At 35.5% G+C, this 17,204-nt stretch overlaps 1 protein-coding gene across 1 annotated transcript; it reads left to right on the top strand.

Annotated features, from left to right (window-relative positions):
* Nucleotides 1–870: 870 nt before the first annotated feature.
* On the top strand, nt 871–17,153 carry LOC123720863 (N-acetyl-D-glucosamine kinase). Its single transcript, XM_045677678.1, has 7 exons — nt 871–1,040; nt 8,450–8,633; nt 8,814–8,976; nt 13,200–13,289; nt 13,642–13,818; nt 14,008–14,237; nt 15,792–17,153. Exons 1-7 carry the CDS (start codon nt 1,006–1,008, stop codon nt 15,984–15,986), a joined length of 1,074 nt encoding a protein of 357 aa, XP_045533634.1. The 5' UTR covers nt 871–1,005; the 3' UTR covers nt 15,987–17,153.
* The last annotated feature ends 51 nt before the right edge of the window (nt 17,154–17,204 follow it).

Below are 17,204 nucleotides of genomic sequence, written 5' to 3'. Positions count from 1 at the left end.
TAAATTATCTGCATGTACAGACAGCTATTTTACACTTTTTATAATTGTAGAAATGTTAGAATCTTCTATAATATTAAACTACCTAATGAAAAGACTGTTGTGATATAATCATTTAACTAACATATAGTTGATAATATAATAATTGTATATGTTAATATAAAACATAGGCAGAAAATATTATGTCCTACATAAATATCTAAGATCTATTGTGTAAAGAAATAGGAATTTTATTAGGTAACAGTTAGAAATTTTATATTGCTTAATATTCAGGTTTCTTATTCATAAGCAAATTGTTTCAATGTTAATAAAAATACTTTTTCAATTTCAATAAAACATACTAATTGTTATGGAATTTCACAAGTACAATAATATATTTATTTGAAGTAATTCAATACAAGTGTCCATAAAATTTTGAAAATGTAAAAAATAAACTACTATCTGGTGTTATTACTCTGCAGTTTTATTTTCCCATCTGTTTATTTTAAATTCGTTGTGTATGTAATCAATTATAATAAAGTAATGAATCTTCTTTTAATTACATGCCGAATTTAATAGTTATAATTAATCAACTTTATTTGAACATAAAGTTGCTTGAAAATTTTTATTAGCACACTCCTGAAACCGCATATTACATTCGAATTTTTCACATGTTTCACAAAATTTCGAACTATTTTAGTTTAAATAACCAACCAGTTAACCTGGTCCCCCATAGAACTAGAAATTAATAAGATGACGTGACGTGAAACGTCAAGCTATAAAAATGTGTGTCTGTGACATTCACAATCGACATTGAGTTATGTGTCTGTTTTATGACATCTTTAAAATGTTTTAATGTCAGAAGGGAAAAGTCAACACACGTTAACTATTGCTATTTTTGGAATTTAGTTTATTTTGACATCGCGTTCGTGGCAAGTTGTGTGATAGCGAATAATTATTGTTTTCATTATCGAGAATTTGTATTTTATTTCTATAAAAGAAATTACTATAATTATTCGTTTGGAAGCTATGAACACTTTACGGCTTTTCGGGGGTGTAGAAGGGTAAGTAATTAACAGTATCCTAAGCATTTAACTTAATGTAAATGTGGAAAGGAGAAAGGCTGCCTTGAATTCATAGGAATTTCGAAATTAACTATATTTTAATTAGCTAAATGATCTTTCCTCACCGATGATTCCTCACTTCCATAATGGTTACGATGATTAAATTCTTGAATCTAAAATGCCCGCCACTACCAAAAGTAGTTAAAAAAATAAACATTACCAGACAAAATATCATAAATATAATTTTAAACTTTATTTTCATGTTTTTAAATTCCAAGATAGGTCGACAAGTCGACAAGAATGCTAGGAATGTTCTGCATTCAATGGCCTTCATTTTTCGCGCTTTTAGTTCTGTATTAATCAATAGTTTTATGTATATTCGTGATCTTTCGCCGGTAACTGGATTATTTATAAGCATACAATATTATATATTCTTAAAGTTAATAGTAAATAAGTAAGTAAATATTTATTTAAGGAATTAAGACTTACTGACAAAAGGCATCGCTAACTTTTAAAATTAAACCGATGCATCAAATAATTTGAAAATGGAATGAAACTGACGTTGGTCGTGTGTTGACCATAGAACTGTAGATATTACAATTTTAGTTTTACAATAACAAGTAAATTCACACACGTTATGTCGGTTAAATAATAAATATATTTTTCGAAAAGAAAACAGCTTCTTCGTTCCATATAAAAACCTACTTAAATGCAATCAATAACATTGACCACACTTGTAGGGTCATTAAAACATCCTTGCCCTATGATGCAGTTTTGACCTTAACTGGAAAGGCCTAGTTGAAAATACTTGTTAATGTTCCGCAGTCTTATTGACCCATTTAATCGTTGAGATTGGTTGTGTGTGTGTGAGGTTGCAATTACTTACTTTTTAAGGAAATTCGAAATTTCGTTTTTGACACACGAAACGTATATTTCACTCCATTCCAACCCTAATTTTTTTTTAAATGTAATTTCAAAGAAACAGCGTCATTTATGTTAGGGTTCGATATTTATAAGAATAGACTATAGACCAAACTTTTCGGTCATATTTGAAATCGAGACAGCGCCACTTCATAGACAGAGTTAGTGCGTAAATCATCAATTATTACCCCTTTCCGACAAAAAACGCGGCCCCGACGGATCCGCATGATCCAATCACGAAAAAGATTTTTGGCGACGGGACATGACGACCCCATCGCCCACTGGTGAAATAACCTGTGACAGAGGTTATTTCACCAGCGCAATCAGTCAATCCCTTCCTAGTGGGAGTGCCATGCTGTTGCCTCCTGGCTTCAGCCAAACGGGCAGGGCAACGACCGAGGCAGTACCACTGTCTTTCAGAAAACCGGCGTAAAGTGATAAAAGGTTCGCCTTCTTGTACTCGCGTTTCGTGCGGTGGGAAAGATTCCCGGAGATTCTCCTCTACAAGAAATATGAAGGTGCAGGTGCCCAGGGGGGTACCACACGCGCTTGCGGTGGAGAATCCCCCACTGGGCGTCCACCACCGGGACACTTAGCACCCGGTGGTGGACGCACAGGCTGCCCTTCGTATTCTGGGGGGGGCAATATCGGTCGCGGGGGGTAAACGGAGCAATCCAACAAAGGCACCCCCATCCACACTCGCCGTGGACTTCACAAATATTAGGGGACTCAACTCCAACATCCACGCTGTCCACTATAATTTAGAGACTGCGAAGCCGGTCTTGCTCTTTCTTACCGAGACTCAGATTTCCTCCCCGGCTGATACTTCTTACCTCTCCTACCCGGGGTACAAATTGGAACATTCATTTGTGCCGCGGGCTGGAGTTTGCGCGTACGTCCGAGAGGATATCTGTTCTCGTCACCTCGGGACGCTTGAAGGAAGGGACCTATCTAACCTCTGGCTGCGCGTAGACTGCGATGACCATCCGCGATTCTACGCATGCCTGTATAGGTCCCATAGCGGAAATACCGAAACTGACCGACTCATTGAGCACATCCAAATGGCTACAGATTCCCTGCTCGAAAGGATTCCTACCGCTGAAATCGTGATACTTGACGATTTTAACGCCCACCATGCCGATTGGCTCGGCTCTGAAACCACCGATCACGCGGGAAGATCCTTTCACGACTTTGCTTTAGCCTACGACTTGACGCAAATGGTCCCTGCGATTACGCGAATACCAGATGTGGATGGTCATAAACCTTCTTTGTTGGACCTTCTGCTGACTTCACATCCGGAGACCTACCAAGTCTCCGTTGACCCGCCATTGGGTTCATCAGATCATTGTGTGGTACGGAGCATTGTGCTTACGCGCCCGTTACGGCCTAGCTTTGCGGGCTGTCGCCGTGTGTGGCACTATAAGTCAGCAGATTGGGACGGGATGCGGTCTTTTTTTGCGTCCTACCCTTGGGGGCCCATTTGCTTTTCGTTGAGTACTCCGAATGCCGTCGCTGACTCTGTCGCTGATGTGGTCCTGCAGGGCATGGAACTTTTTATTCCATTCTCTGCGGTGCCGGTCGGTGGCAAGTCCCAGCCTTGGTTTAGGCGTTCGTGCAAAGAGGCTTTGCGCCGTAAGCGTGAATGCTTTAAAGCCTGGGCAGAAGCGGCGACATCCTGTGATGCGGCTATCGGCGAACGTAAAAAAGCATACAATTCAGCCTCTAGGTCCTTCAAACGGAAAATCGCTAAGGCAAATTCAGAGCATATTGCCAGGTTTGGTGAGAAATTGGCCCACCTTCCTTCGGGAACTCGAGCCTTCTGGTCTCTTGCCAAAGCTGTCCAAGGGAATTTCTGTCAGCCCTCTATTCCACCACTGCATAGGGAGGATGACTCACTGGCCCATACTGCAAAAGAGAAGGCCGATCTTCTAGGCTGTCTCTTTGCGTCGAACTCAACTTTAGATGATCAGGGGAAGGAACCACCGACATTATTGCGGTGTGATACTACTATGCCTGAAGTTACATTCCGGCAACGCGCTATCCGTAAACATTTATTTTCCCTGGACATCCATAAGTCGAGCGGGCCTGATGGCATCCCCCCAATTGTGCTGTGTACTTGTGCTCCTGAGTTGGCTCCGGTCCTAACGCGCCTTTTCCAGTACCTGCACTCCCTCAACACTGTTTCGAAGTGCTGGAAGACAGCTTTGATACATCCGATCCCTAAAAAAGGCGATCGCTCTGATCCGTCCAACTATCGCCCAATCGCAATAACCTCCTTGTTCTCCAAAATAATGGAAACCATTATTAACGGCCAGCTCTTGAGGTATCTAGAGGGCAGCCAGCTGATTAGCGATTCTCAGTCCGGCTTTCGTCGTGGTCGTTCAGCTGGTGACCTTCTTGTATACCCCACATAGGTGGGCAGAGGCAATTGAGTCCAAGGGGGAGGCGCTGGCGGTAAGTTTGGACATAGCGAAAGCCTTCGATCGGGTGTGGCATAGAGCACTGCTCTCGAAGCTTCCAGCCTATGGGCTCCCCGAGAAATTATGCAACTGGATTTCCAGCTTTCTCGCTGATCGGAGCATTAAGGTCGTCATCGACGGAGCATGCTCCGACCTTAAACCCGTCAATGCTGGTGTCCCACAAGGCTGTGTCCTATCCCCGACCCTGTTTATTCTGCACATTAATGATATGTTGCAACTTAGCAACCTTCATTGCTATGCGGACGACAGCACTGGGGATACTTTTTACACGGGCCGGGCAGGTATTTCTCGGGCTGTTGTTGATGAGTGCCGGAACAAACTTGTGTCTGAAGTCGAAACTCTTTTACGTGGAGTCTCGGACTGGGGTAGAATAATCTAGTCCAATTTAACCCCAAGAAGACACAAGTATGCGCGTTTTCCGCTAAAAAAACTCCCTTTGTCGCTACTCCCCTCTTTGAAGGCACTCTCCTTAAAGCCTCAGCTAACATCGGAATATTGGGCGTTGACATATCGAATAACGTCCAGTTTCGCGGTCATTTGGAAGGGAAGGCTAAATTAGCCTCCAAAAATCTTGGTGTGCTCAGCAAGGCGAGACGGTACTTCACTCCGGGCCACCGCTTGCAACTCTATAAAGCGCAAATTCGGCCCCACACGGGAATACTGTTCTCACCTCTGGGCGGGACTTCCCCAGTACCAGCTCCTTCCACTAGACCGTATTCAACGAAGAGCGGTTCGAATCGTCGATGACCAATCACTTTCCGTGCGGCTTGATCCCTTGGCGTTGCGTAGAGATGTTGGGTCCCTCTGCATCTTCTACCGCATTTACCATGGGGAGTGTTCAGAAGAGTTGTTCGGTCTAATACCCGCAGCTGAGTTTCATTATCGGACGTCAAGGCAAAATACAAAATACCATCCGTATCACCTCGACGTCCGTCGTTCCACAACTGAGCGTTTTCTAAGGCAGTTTTTGCCGCGCACCACCACTATGTGGAACCAGCTGCCCACTGAAGTATTTCCGAACCAATTCGACTTAGGGTCCTTCAAGAAAAGACCAATTTTTGAAAGGCCGGCAACGCACTTGCGAGCCTTCTGGCAATGTGAGTGTCCATGGGCGGCGGTATCGCTTCACATCAGGTGAGCCTCTTGCCCGTTTGCCTGCTATTACATAAAAAAACCATTCCGGCCGAGCTACGCTCGCCAAAACAGCCCAAGCTGAACTGTAAAGGTCCTTAAGTCCAACAGCGAGATAGCGCGAATTATGAGTTCCGTATGTCAAAAGACCCTTACGACTTACGTTCATATATGCATTTAGATGTCCAACTAAAGCTTAGTCTATGTCAATCGATGGAAATGGGAAACTTGAGCGTAACTTAGATAGGTAAAGTAAGCAAATCGCGTAGACGATGAGCTGTCATGAAGTGCAATTCACATATTTCGCAGTAAAACATTATCTTTATAATACTTTGCGATAAACAAAAATCCCCTTATGTATGTCACGTACTTAATCTGCTAATTCCTGACACATTAAGTGCACATGCGAACATTGTGATGGCAGAGGTTATATGGACATGGACTCTTGCACATGCTACTATCTGCTATATAAACAAACAAATCAATCTTAACAAAACATGAATGTAAATTTTCCATTATATTGTACTCGAAATGTCGAGTTCAAATGTCTCTAATAAACATAAAATGTTACTTACATTACATTACATTAGCAGTATCGAATTTAAGAAAAAAACAGATTTGAAATCTAAGTTATAAAGGGTGTCGCAGCGCCGATTTTAAACTTTATATATATATTTAAAAAAAACAAATCGTATTTGTAATATTATAATTGTAATGTATTCATACGGATTTTATGCACGAAATATTACACCGTCAAGATGTCTTCCATCACGTGCATTCAACTCTTCAAAGGGGATTAGCGAATTTGCAGAGTCACGCCGCACGCCGAAGACGTCATCTGATATGGCTCTCACTACTGACGTTATTTTAGTCATCAACTGCTCTAAATTCGTAACATATCATATCATATCATAAATAAATATGTATATATTAGAACTCTAGAACTAAATGACGACTGATCACCGAATATAAACAATTTGTCACGCTTTCACTGCTTTAATACGTTTAGAGGCAAAATAATTAATATATATGCCATTTAGAATAATTTAATTAAGTGTTGTATCTACTTAATAATGACTGAATCATTTATATTCCTTTAATCAAATTTCTTTTATATAAGCTTCAAAATACGAAACGCTCACGAATTATTTAAGTTCTTTATTTTTTAAGTACTCTTACTTATAAAAAAACATACACCTACATAGATTTTATATTATACATTATTAAGATTTCTGACTAAATATAATATATACAAAATCTTCTAGCAAGTGTACAAAATAAAAAAGCGACATGTAAGTATTCAATTTCAACTGCATTACAATACATGCCTCTGCGCACTTGTTTAAAGATAGAGTACGAATTGTTATTCAACTCGTCGTTATCATGGAGTGGAATGCTCGCCTACACGACCTTTATCGTGACACACCCACCCACGTCAATGAAAGGAAGTTTTTATTTGCAAACAACTTTTCGTTTTGCTTTGTCTATGAAAAACTTAAGTAGATCAACAGGTAACTTTTAAATGTTCCAAAACTAATAGTATAGTGATCTGTTTTGTACGAAAAAAAATCATTTTATAGTATCTATTAGACTGGCGTTTTGTTAATAATCAGATAAGGTGATAATATATAAGTTTATTTTAATTAGTTACATTTGTAGTTTATTTTATTAAGGATAATAGCCTTAATACAATCCTTATAGGGTTTCTAACAATTTTACACACAAAAAAATCAAGTACATGAAGCAAAACTATATTATTTTATTCATTTTGGCCTAACCCAATTAGGATGCTAGAACTGACTATAATTGTACAACAATTGGGATTGCACAAATCTCATCAAAATTATATTATAATAAACTGTGTACTTATTTGTTGTATTGTGTCCGTGAAAGTAGGTTTTGCGATTATTCAAAATATAATAATTTAACAGTCACTAGCCACATATGGAACCAGTATTCCACTTAAATAATTCCGAACCAATTCTTAAAAGGACGGCAACGCGATTCCTGGCATTCATTGTCCATGAGCGTCGGGGCGGTATCACTTAACACCACTTAAGCTTCCTGCCCCGTTGGCTCCCCTTTTATGTAAAAATAAAATGATATGATATTCAATATGTACTTTACATACAATTTAAAAACACAATGAATATTTCATGTTCATCAATATTATAAAGATAACGTTCAATCAACAACTCTTATCTTCCGTACTCGATGGATAGCCGCCTAAAAATATTGACTATATTAGTATGTTTTAAGTGTTAAAATCCTAGGTCCATATAATATCTAATTTTTATAATGAAACATATTTTTTTATATAATAGCTGTTTACACAATTTGTTTGAATTGATGAAAATTTATCTGGGGTTTTTAAGTATTCATTATACTATATTTTAAATTGTAGTATGCTCGAAATAGTTATAAAATAAATAATTTTCTAATAAACAAATTGTAAAGAAATTCACGTCATACAATGAAATTCTTATATAATTGACAATAATTTCACAAGACACTTGTTATTTGGTTATTTGTCCTCATTGACTGACTATTTGCGTCGCCGTTAACACAGACAGGCATAAATAAAGACGTATACTGGTATTTTTATCATCAACATAAGTCCTCAATTATTATCGTATGATGTCAAAGGTCTAAAAAAACTTATTATTGTGTGTACAATTTATAGAGTTACGTTTGTTGTGTAAGAACTGGGAACTCTAACACAGGTAAGGTTTACTTAAAAGGGTAAAAGGGTACTTAAGTGTAACAAATTTAATGTTTATAACGCATAAACACATTTGTATTTTTAAAAAATTGCATAAAATAAAAAAGCGAACATACCCCGTTTTACATGAACATACCGTTTTTTTCTGTTTTTAGTGGTGCAACACACTCAAACTTGGTGATTTGCGATGAAACAGGCAAAGTTATTAGTAAATCTAAAGGCCCTGGAACAAATCACTGGAATCTTGGCATAGACGAGTGTGCAAAACGAATTATTCAAATGCTCCACACGGCGAAGGATGAAGCTGGTATTCGGAGGGACAAACCTATTGATTCTTTGGTAAGATCTAGGTTATAGGATTACAAATGTCTTGCAATTTTTGTGTTGATTCAATTTGTGACAACAACGTCTTTACAATTATGAAAAATTCCACTGCAGTTGTAGTAAAATTTATAAAGAAATTAGCGTTTTAAATTTGAAAGAATGATTTCCCCCTTTAAAGAAAATGCTTTGCTTAAGGGTTTGACGCTGTCCGGTTGTGAGCAAGAGAGCAGTAATGCTGATTTAGCTAGACGGGTCAAAGAGCTGGATGAATACAGCGCACATGCCATCTTTGTAGCTTCAGACACAGCCGGGTCACTTTTCACCGGCGCCCCAAATGGTGGAATGGTTCTTATTGCTGGTAAGTCAAGTGGATAAGAAAGTACATGAGAATTTTAGTAGAGATTTTCTCAGCAAGAATGGATTCGTGGATATGGATATCCATTTTATAGGTCAATAATTGCTTGCTCATATTTTTGAAATGAGAGAAAATATAAGTGCAGTGTAAGCTCTATAACGACACCGAAGTTACTATGCAGTCTATGGCGTTATAGACAGTTATCGTTAAATGGACAAAAGAAAAATCAGAATTAGAAAAAGAAAAAGTTTATTTCAGACTAGTGACATAAAAAAGAATCTTATTTGAATACTATTGTGTATATATTGTGTTACCTTTGTGTGACGTCTTTTGCTGCGCCAGTAATTTTGTTGTATTTTTTACTTATTTTATTCATATCTTGCGATATTGAGGCACCTTGGTGATAAATGTTTAATTTTTAAATTATATATTACATACATTTTCCAATAATTAGGCTGTTACCAGAGCTTCTTTAATGCTCGGCGGAGGCTCAGGGTCATTTCTCTCATCTTCTTCTTGATCCTCAGTGTTTCTTACTGAATTCATTTTTTTTGTCTGTAAGTGAAGCCTTCGTAAGCAGGCAATTGTATTCTTCGATGTAGGTTTAAAGATTTGCCGTATTTTCTGCCATGTTGAACTGTTGAATCCTACTAAAACTTATTCATCAATACACAGTGATTTTCTTTTAATAGCTATGTTTACAGTTTGAAAGTTGGTGAGCAATTAAGAATATTTTATTTTATTAAAGCATTCCTACAGCTACTCATTAAACAATATTCAAACAATTACATTATACCCAAAAGCCAAAAACGGAATACACATTCAAACATAAACCACACTTTTACCTATTTATACAAAAAATATAACAAAAAACAAATTCATACTAAATTCTAAATTACAATTTCTAAGATTAATGGATCATATATCAATCATAAATATTTAATATAAAGGAAGAATAAGAAAGCCATTATTAATAAAAGATATCAGAGGTTTTTAATATTTTTAAGCATTCTTTAGTCACATTAAATATATCTATTTGTGTTATAATCTGAAAGTATACGATACATGACTGAGTTACGTAAATAGTTTTTATTAGACCGAGGAATCTGGAATATTTGGGTTTGCCTTGTATTGTATGATGAAGGGGTGTGAAAAAGTAAAAGCGACAATAAGTCAGGGCAGTCAATTAAACATTAGGTCGATAATATGATAACGTATACATAATCCATGACTCCTACTTATTAGTCATGATCAACAACAGTCTACACGTGGAAGCAATCCAATTTGTAAACAAAAGAACGAAATGCTTAGAAAGTTCGTATGCATGATGCCGACAGTCGAGTTTACGTACAGAGTTTTTACTAATTTTAACAACTTTAAAAATCATTTATTTCTCAATTGTTGTCGTTATTAAGTGGGTGTAATCCTATGTAGAGTGAATCATTGGAAGACAACCTAAATCAAAGCTAATTGATTTCGACGCTTTAGGGAATTCGTCGTTAACGTTACATGGAGTGTACACTGTATTTGTTAGAAGTCTAATCTAACGAACTACTTTATGGAAAATAAAAATTACGTCAATTTGAGTATCTAAGTTAGGTTGCTAATCTGAGCGTTCATAACTCATAAACATTCCACGGGACCACATATTGCAATCCCCTAAAATATTGCGTTATACTTTTATTAATAAACATCACGTGCAGTCCGAAATCAATTGAATTTATTGCTTCTAGAGCTTATAAATTGACCAATTTTAATTAATTGGTTCGAATTAGTTTGGCTTTGAAGTGGCATTCAGAGTGTTGAACTTCAGTTCCCAAAAATAGTTGGAATTACTAAGCTTTTCCTTTGTTTCTGAATAAACAATTTCCAAGTCCGTGTAATACATATAAGAGTAAGCATTATGCACCTTAATTAAGACAGCCATTGCCAACACATTACAATCTAGTAGGCGGAGTAGAGCTTCGACTCTTGCCTGTCTTGGTCTTCATTTGGGTTTTATCTCTATATAAAATTAATATTTATATATATAAAATTCTCGTGTCACAATGTTCGTTCGCATACTCCTCCGAAACGGCTCGACCGATGCTTATGAAGTTTTTTTGGATATTCAGTAAGTCGGCTACTAGCTATCTTTCAAACCCCTAAGTGATGTGTCCCAATGATTTTTTTTATTTTTTGGCAAAATAATACTGGGCTATAGAAACGCTCTGTTGTTGTTATAGGAAGGGCAAAGTGTAAGCCTTGATAGGATGTGACATGATCTCATTTAAATATAGGACATCTGATAACCTTTTGCGCTTTGAATGCGTAATATGAGGGCTAAAGGTTACTTGCAAAAAAAATCTAGAATTAAACCAAAGACAAAGCTAACTTAACTCGATGATTCTACGTCTAATCCTGCGGGATAATTAAGCTTAGAAGCTTCTACAATTATTTATTTAATCATAACACTTTTTTTAAATAAGCTTAGCAATATAGGCGTAAAGGTTTACATATTATCCGCTAGGGATGCAAATAAATTTATTATTATAAGTATTTCGATACCATAATGTTCTAATCTAATATTCTCAATTATTAATAAATGTTTTGTGGAGAGTGGAAGAAAGTGGAATTAAATTTTAATCAACAGTCAACAGGCTAGGCAAGTAATTAAACGTCACTGAACAAGTAATTTGCGTAGTTGTTCGATCAACTGGCTGAACATCTTTTAGGCCGCTAGTTAAACGGCTAGGCTGTTAATTGAACGGCTATTTAAGGTAGTTGGCTGCGACATCTTATATTTTGTGTAATTCAAAAAAAAGTGAGACGCTGTTTTATTATTTGAATCTTCAGTGCGGTTTTTATTAGATCAAAAGTTTGTCATTGATTTTGAAATCATATAAGAAATTGGTTCATTATCCATTTCCATAGTATGTATATTGTATATAGGTGCATGTATTAGTGACCTGTGTGTATTGACTATTTACTATGTAATACAGTAAAGGTTATACGTCAGAGTTTAAACTAAAAAATAAAGCTAACTAATAAATATTGAAATTCTCTCTATATATTTATGTTTTCAATTATATGATACACAAATATTACATATAAAGCCCATATTATTTAAACTCCTGATTGAATTATCACTTTACATACAGATATGACATTATAAAATGTCTTTTATTTAAATATTAAGTGAAAGACAACCAAGAAAAAACTGTATCTACCTAACATATAACTATTGATTTATGGGTATTAGACTTGCTTGTCTCCTCGATAAGACGCGTGCTTAGCCAAGCACGGGCTGTGTTGTCAGTATCAGAGGATTTAGTTCACATTTCATTCCCTTTTACTCACTCAACGGTGTCGGCTGTGTCAAAGAAAAGTTTCTTATCAATCCTAATTATAATTAAATAATTGTACCTGTCAAGTTCACACTTGAAAATATCCAGAAATTGTTCATAAATTCCATTGAGGTTTTCTCTTGAATGTGAGATCGAAATCGTAATTTCCAACTAATTGTAATTTAATCTGGAGTGGTTATTATACAACATAGGAGAGATAGCATGTGCGATACCTGTATGACGCAGTTTGTCGCGATTGAATAGTTTTTATCGCATAATAACAGATGTTCGAGATTAATATATGCCGGGTACATTTGCTTTGCAATACATTTATTTTGTCGGTTTAGAATGTTTACGAATACTTAAAAAAAATATTATGGTTATATATAGGAATTTTGAATTGAACACATAAACGAATTTTGGATGTAATCTAAATTTACTCTGTAACTTCCAAGACCTATCCCAAGTATTTGTATGCAACGTCTATGTAGTTCTCAGAGACCACGAGTGTGCGATAGCTCGGTGCTCGCGACCCTAAGACATACAATCGCCTTTTTAAAACCTAAAAAATAAAATAAATTAATGGCGCTACAATATTTTTAGGTCTAGGCCTCTGATTTCTGTATGTTTCATGATCATTTGTTAATCTAAAAGGCAAGTAGGTGATCAGCCTTCTGTTTGTCGCACACCGTCGACTTTTTGTATCTAAGGCAAGCCGGTTTTCTCACGATGTTTTCCATCACCGTTCGAGCGAATGTTAAATGCGCACATAGAAACAAAGTACATTGGTGACCTACGACCTCAGGGATGAGAGAAATCCCAAGACATAGTTCTTTAGAATTAAATTAAAGTATTGTGCTCTTTTTATCGTCTTTAACAAAGGAATAATGCAATTTTCAGGCACGGGATCAAACGCGTTGTTAAGAACACCAGATGGTCAACAATTTGGGTGTGGAGGCTGGGGTTACCTTCTCGGCGACGAAGGCGGTGGTATGAAATACTGATATTACTATATTGTATTTTAAAGTAAACAACTAAACTTTCTTAAACACAATTCGATTTGGCCTGTTCGCCATATTTGGCATATTCGGTCTGTTTCGCCATTTTAGTTTGCACACATAGCAGATTATTGAAACAATTAAAACAACGTAATATAACTTGTAGGAACAATGGCAATTCAATATAACAAGTGAAACCGTAAATCCAGTTCCTTACAAGTTCCTTGAAACCAAAAACTCGGCGATTAAAATACCTTTGTTTTGAAATGTTTTGATGTTCATAGTTTCCAATAGAAATAAATTTATAAGAAATAAATAAATAATACATAGATATAATTTTGCAGCGTATTGGATTGCCCACCGCGCTGTTAAAATAATATTCGACGATTGTGATGGTTTTCGGCCAGCTCCTCACTCGACAACAAGGCTTTGGGAGACAATAAAAAATTATTTCAAGGCAGATTCGCGAGCAGATCTATTGCCGCATGCGTACAAACATTTCGAGAAGTCATTTTTTGCTGGTAAGTTTCAACGAACTAGGTATATAGGTACTATGGAATTGATAGGTTTACTAATTTGTTTCTAAAAAAAATTGGTAATTTTTTTAGAAACAATCAATCAATTTTATAGAAAATGATTTCAATATTTGCTGTTTATTAGGGTTATAAATCTATTTAAAATTTTTAAATTATTTTGCCGTTTCATTTCAGGTCTAACAGCAAAACTGTCAGCTCTAGCAGATGAAGGCGACGCTCTATCCCAGCATATATTTGCTGATGCGGGCGCTGCACTAGCTTCGCACGTGGCTGCGCTCGCGTCTCGAAGCCAGAATGGAACTAGGCCATTCGAAAATGGCTTGAGGATTGTCTGCGTGGGATCCGTGTGGAAAAGCTGGCATGCGCTTGCGCCGGGTGCGTTAAGTGCGCTTGCTGCGAGACGGGTGAGTTTTCTAATTTTTGAATTTTTGAAATAGGTACAATAGTTATAGTGTATAGCAATTACATTACGTCCTTAAATAGCTTCACAGATATATATATGAACAAAATGTCATAAATGTTGGAGTTAAAAATATGTATAATTAACAATAAAGGAGAACTATACTAATATTTGCTACTACCAACAGATGAAAACTCAACCGACAATTACGAGTACACAGACAAAAGAATTTAAAAAGAAATTGTGCCCTTACGATCTTTTCAAGCTGAGATTGTTACGTATTTTTATTTGTTTTCAATTTATTCTTTTGAAGTGAGAACTAGTTCTTGTTTTCAAATACTGAGACCATTTCAAATCATCTTTCACAATAGGCATAAGGGAGTTTACGTGTGTACTTCATTAGGATTTTTTCAGTAGTACAATTTATTCCTTATGAGAGAAAACAATAATTACGATAATCGTAATTTTGGAAAACTTTTCTTTTTTTCTGGAAACTTAGGAAATTACGTTCTAAGGTCAATTTCTGCTAATAAAATGAAATTTATTGAAGTGAAACTACTTTATCGGCGTTAGAAAACGCGGTAGTTACGCGTCACCTTTTTCCGTTACGCGCCATATTTTTCTTGTCCCTACCACCAACCACGATTGATTCGAAGTCATTAATAACAAAAATGTATAATAACGATAACAATGATAGTAATAAATAATAATTCTATTACAATTAATGATATTCTATAATCTAATAATCTTACGTTGTAATAAGGTAAAATGAAATAGTTGTATTATTTGTATTCATGTCTATGATAATAAAACTTTATCTAATTTAACTTTATTTAACCAACTTTTGTAAAGTTGGATATAGGAGATAAATTTTTCGAAACATATTTAATTAATAAATAATTTCAGTTCTTTCGTGTGTACCCACACAGATTTTTATTTGTCTGAAGTTGTATGTATCGTTATATTTATCGAATAAATATATACGCCGAGTACGGCCAAACAATAAGTGGTCGGCAATAAAGACAAGATGTTTTAAGAAGAAAAATATAAAAGCCTAATAACGAGCTCTCTTGGCCAAATCACACCTTGCATCCTTCTGAATATGATTTAACGTTTATGGACGACCATGCATCGCCCCGCACGCGTATTAATTTAGAAAATTATAATTATGCAGACTACCTCAGTAAATAACGTCATTTATTACAACGACCTTAGAACATAAATTTCCGTTTATACCAAAAGAGTTTATTCATATTAAACAACTCTATTGTCTTTGATAAGTTTTCGCAAATATATTTTTATACCGTCACCATGACTACGCACACTGAAAAGTACGCGAAACGTCGGAATTTTTTTTTTAAATTTAGAATTATGTAAATAACTATAAGTTTTAAAAATAATACATAGCTTTAATCCGTTCAAAAAGTGTTTTTCTTAATGTGTTAAAGCTATTTTAACAAAAGACAATAAATATATTTGTATTATATTGTGAGATGAAACAATCGTAATATTGCGGATTTCTGTACCAAATAAAACAATAAATTCGTTCGTTTTTCAGCTAAGCATAGACCTAGAGCTAGTGCGCCTGCGCGTCTCAAGCGCAATGGGTGCAGCCTGGTTGGCTGCTAAACACGTGAACTACAATTTGCCGCGGGATGACTCGGCGTTCTGCGAAGTTTTCTACACACACCGGGACAACGGCCGAACAAATATTGATGGGTATGGATGTGGTTGTAGCGAATTTTGGAGCTAAACCTTGTAAAAAATCTGACCATATGTGACTAACGGTATAAATACGAAATAAATAAAGGTAACTAACTATAATTCTTACTAGATTTTAGATATGAAAGTAGGTCTCAACGTGTCAAAACTGGAACCGCAAAATTCAACCAATCTTATCTATTCCGTGGGACCTTATTATCCGACTTCAAAAGAAGGTTATCAGTTTGACCTGTATTATATATATATTCAGGCTTTTAAGAATGTGTGCTCAATACGTCGAGTCGAACGTATGTAAGTCCACAAATTTGTGGGAAATAAATTATTGATTAATATACCTATTCCAGCTTAGATTACAGGTGTGATCGGTTCAGTAGTTTTTAAGGTACCCACGCATTTCTGGATTTATAATATAGATAAACTCGTATTAATTTTTCGATTTTATTTGTCGAAGATACTGCATTGATCTTGTGATATTTAATAGACAAATAAATGTATATATGATAAAAACATGATACTATAAACGTATATTACTTACGCACAATTACTAAGTATACTTGGTCAGGCTATCTATTAATGTACTCTATGCCTACTTTTATGCTGTCTAAATATAAAACAATACATAGGAGCTGGCCTCCATACAAAATGACTTCGGAAATCTATTAATCATTTTGATCTACATAACATTTATATACTATTTTACAGATTAAATAATACATAATTAGAATCAAATTTCATTTTTGCGCGCAGAATTATTGTTTTTAAACATTTTTTAGATTTAATTACTCTGTGAGCCAAGACAACGACGTTATATAAGGCTTAATAAAAATCAATTGAAAAGTGTATTAAGAAAATATTTTTGTATTTATTTAGAACATTTAAAATTATATTCTATATTTTTGTATAATATTATTATTATAAGACACATTCGTTAGATTTATAATAAATATTGGATATATGGAACTGTTTTGCCAAATAAGATCTGAATTTTTTAGGATCTGATATCGAATTATTGTAAAAAAAATATTTTTTATAGTTCCTATTTCTAATGTAAAAAGAATGATCATTTGAAATTGTTAATTTTCAATTTATAGGGACCAATGTTTTTGTACATATCATATTTTATTTTGGACCTCACTTAGCGTTAGATATAGAATAAGTATTCCCTTTATAGATTTATAAGTAGTGTATCGTATTAGTTTGATCAAAATAAATATCTTTAAACAATGGCGTTTATTATTTATCACATATA

The sequence above is a fragment of the Pieris brassicae genome, chromosome 2 (genome assembly GCF_905147105.1).
Source record: "Pieris brassicae chromosome 2, ilPieBrab1.1, whole genome shotgun sequence".
Taxonomy (NCBI): domain Eukaryota; kingdom Metazoa; phylum Arthropoda; class Insecta; order Lepidoptera; family Pieridae; genus Pieris; species Pieris brassicae.
This window is presented reverse-complemented; position numbering and strand designations above follow the sequence as displayed.

Bases quoted from the DNA above. Each gene is read 5' to 3' on its own strand.
- LOC123720863 (XM_045677678.1), top strand. From the start codon at position 1,006: ATGAACACTTTACGGCTTTTCGGGGGTGTAGAAGG. The intron at 13,290-13,641 runs GTATGAAATACT...ATAATTTTGCAG, and splicing joins TCTCGGCGACGAAGGCGGTG to CGTATTGGATTGCCCACCGC. The intron at 14,238-15,791 runs GTGAGTTTTCTA...TTCGTTTTTCAG, and splicing joins GTGCGCTTGCTGCGAGACGG to CTAAGCATAGACCTAGAGCT.